Raw genomic sequence first — 1,684 nt, 5'->3', positions numbered from 1 at the left:
CTATGCCTTTGTAGAAAAAAATCTATAACATTGTGAACTAGCTATTATATAAGAGAAATTTACTCAGATTTGAACATAGGACTTCTTATTTGTTTTTTTAAGAAATCACAACATTATGCCTAAAGAAATTAATATATATTTTAAAACAACACTATTGATGAAACTATGACTGATAAACATAGGCCTTAAATTTTATTTGGGAACTTGAAAATCTATCTTAATTAGTAGAATAAACTTTTAATATGTGTAATGTATTATCTATAACTGTATCTCTAGCCACTTAGGAAAAATGTTTACTTTCCATTTAAAAGAAAGAAACATCATGTTTTCCTTTTGTAAGACTGAAAATAGTAGTAATTTAGTTCTACTCTGAAAGATGTTCATTTATTTTCTGAAAATTTCAAATAATATTCTCTAAATAATAAATTTTGAATAAGACTTAAATACATGTACAGATTATAGTAACTTGTCCTCATATAATCATAATATAAAAAATAACTACCTTCTAGTTCCTGAGAAAAATCTCAGAAAACTGGCTAGTCTAGATGAAACATTTTTCAAAAAGAGAGAGACTGAAAATAGGCAAAGAATAAGAGAGAGAGGGGGCGGAGAAGAAAAATACAAAACAAAAATATTTTCCTTACAGAGAAATAGAAAGAACAAAACAACAGAACAAAAGTAGAAATGGAATACCTAATTTCATGATTTATATCATACTGTGTAGTAAGTTGACATGAATTGAATCTACCAAATATAGAGTGTGCCAAAGCTTTCAAAACTGATGAATTTGGCCCATAAACTGATTATGGAATTCTGACATAAGAACAAAATCAGCCCAGTTATGATGGCCTTGTTTATGCACTAAATCGAGGTGCTCGGATGCTGGGGGAAGCTCTCAGGGAGCACAGGATGCTCACATGCCTGTGGTTCCCACCCACCACCCAGGGGTATAAAAGGCAGCTGGCACACAGACACATCCAGACTCAACAATCCCACCTTCTGCTCCTCTCACAACAGTCCACTCCTGACACCATGTGCTACTACGGCAGCTACTATGGAGGCCTGGGCTATGGCTATGGAGGCCTAGGCTGTGGCTATCGCTGTGGCTGTGGCTGTGGCTATGGCGGCTATGGTGGCTATGGTTATGGTGGCTATGGCTATGGCTGCTGCCGCCCACTGTGCTGTGGAAGATACTGGTCCTATGGCTTCTACTGAGGAGTTCCCTCCACTGCTGAGCCGACTGCCTGTGTCCTCCTGTCCTACGGCAGCTCTCTCCAAGTTCCATCACATGAGAAATTTTTCAATATCCTTAGAAATTCCAAATGTACAGCAAACTATCTGAAAAAAATCTAAATAAAATGCAGGGAACCTTATATTGACCCCTCATTTTCAAGTTGGATTGCATGATAGTTCGAAAAATTATTTCTACATTTTATTATTCTATGTAAAATGGTCTTAAATGTGACTCTTAATTTATGTCCAAAGATTTATATTATTAAATAAACAATCTTTTACGACAAATATTGTTTCTTGAGAGTTCATTAAATTATTTCCATCGGTTTAATATATTTATCTGGGTATGGTTGTTTTCTGAGGCCTGGGAATGGGAGGGAAGAAGAGAGAGAGAGTATACACCAGATGTGTAGTAAATTTCTAATAGCAAAAATACTGTGTGTAATATATC

General features: G+C 35.3%; 1 protein-coding gene across 1 annotated transcript; it reads left to right on the top strand.

Annotated features, from left to right (window-relative positions):
* The first annotated feature begins 1,032 nt into the window (after positions 1–1,032).
* Positions 1,033–1,215, top strand: LOC106002911 (keratin-associated protein 20-2-like). Its single transcript, XM_013037660.1, has one exon. The coding sequence runs from the start codon at positions 1,033–1,035 to the stop codon at positions 1,213–1,215; it is 183 nt and encodes a 60-aa protein (XP_012893114.1).
* Positions 1,216–1,684: the final 469 nt, after the last annotated feature.

The sequence above is a fragment of the Dipodomys ordii genome, unplaced genomic scaffold (assembly GCF_000151885.1).
Source record: "Dipodomys ordii isolate 6190 unplaced genomic scaffold, Dord_2.0 Scaffold1000005592, whole genome shotgun sequence".
NCBI classification, from domain to species: Eukaryota; Metazoa; Chordata; class Mammalia; order Rodentia; family Heteromyidae; genus Dipodomys; species Dipodomys ordii.
This window is presented reverse-complemented; position numbering and strand designations above follow the sequence as displayed.

Excerpts from the sequence above, each read along its gene's own strand:
- LOC106002911 (XM_013037660.1), top strand. The coding sequence starts at position 1,033 with ATGTGCTACTACGGCAGCTACTATGGAGGCCTGGGCTATGGCTATGGA.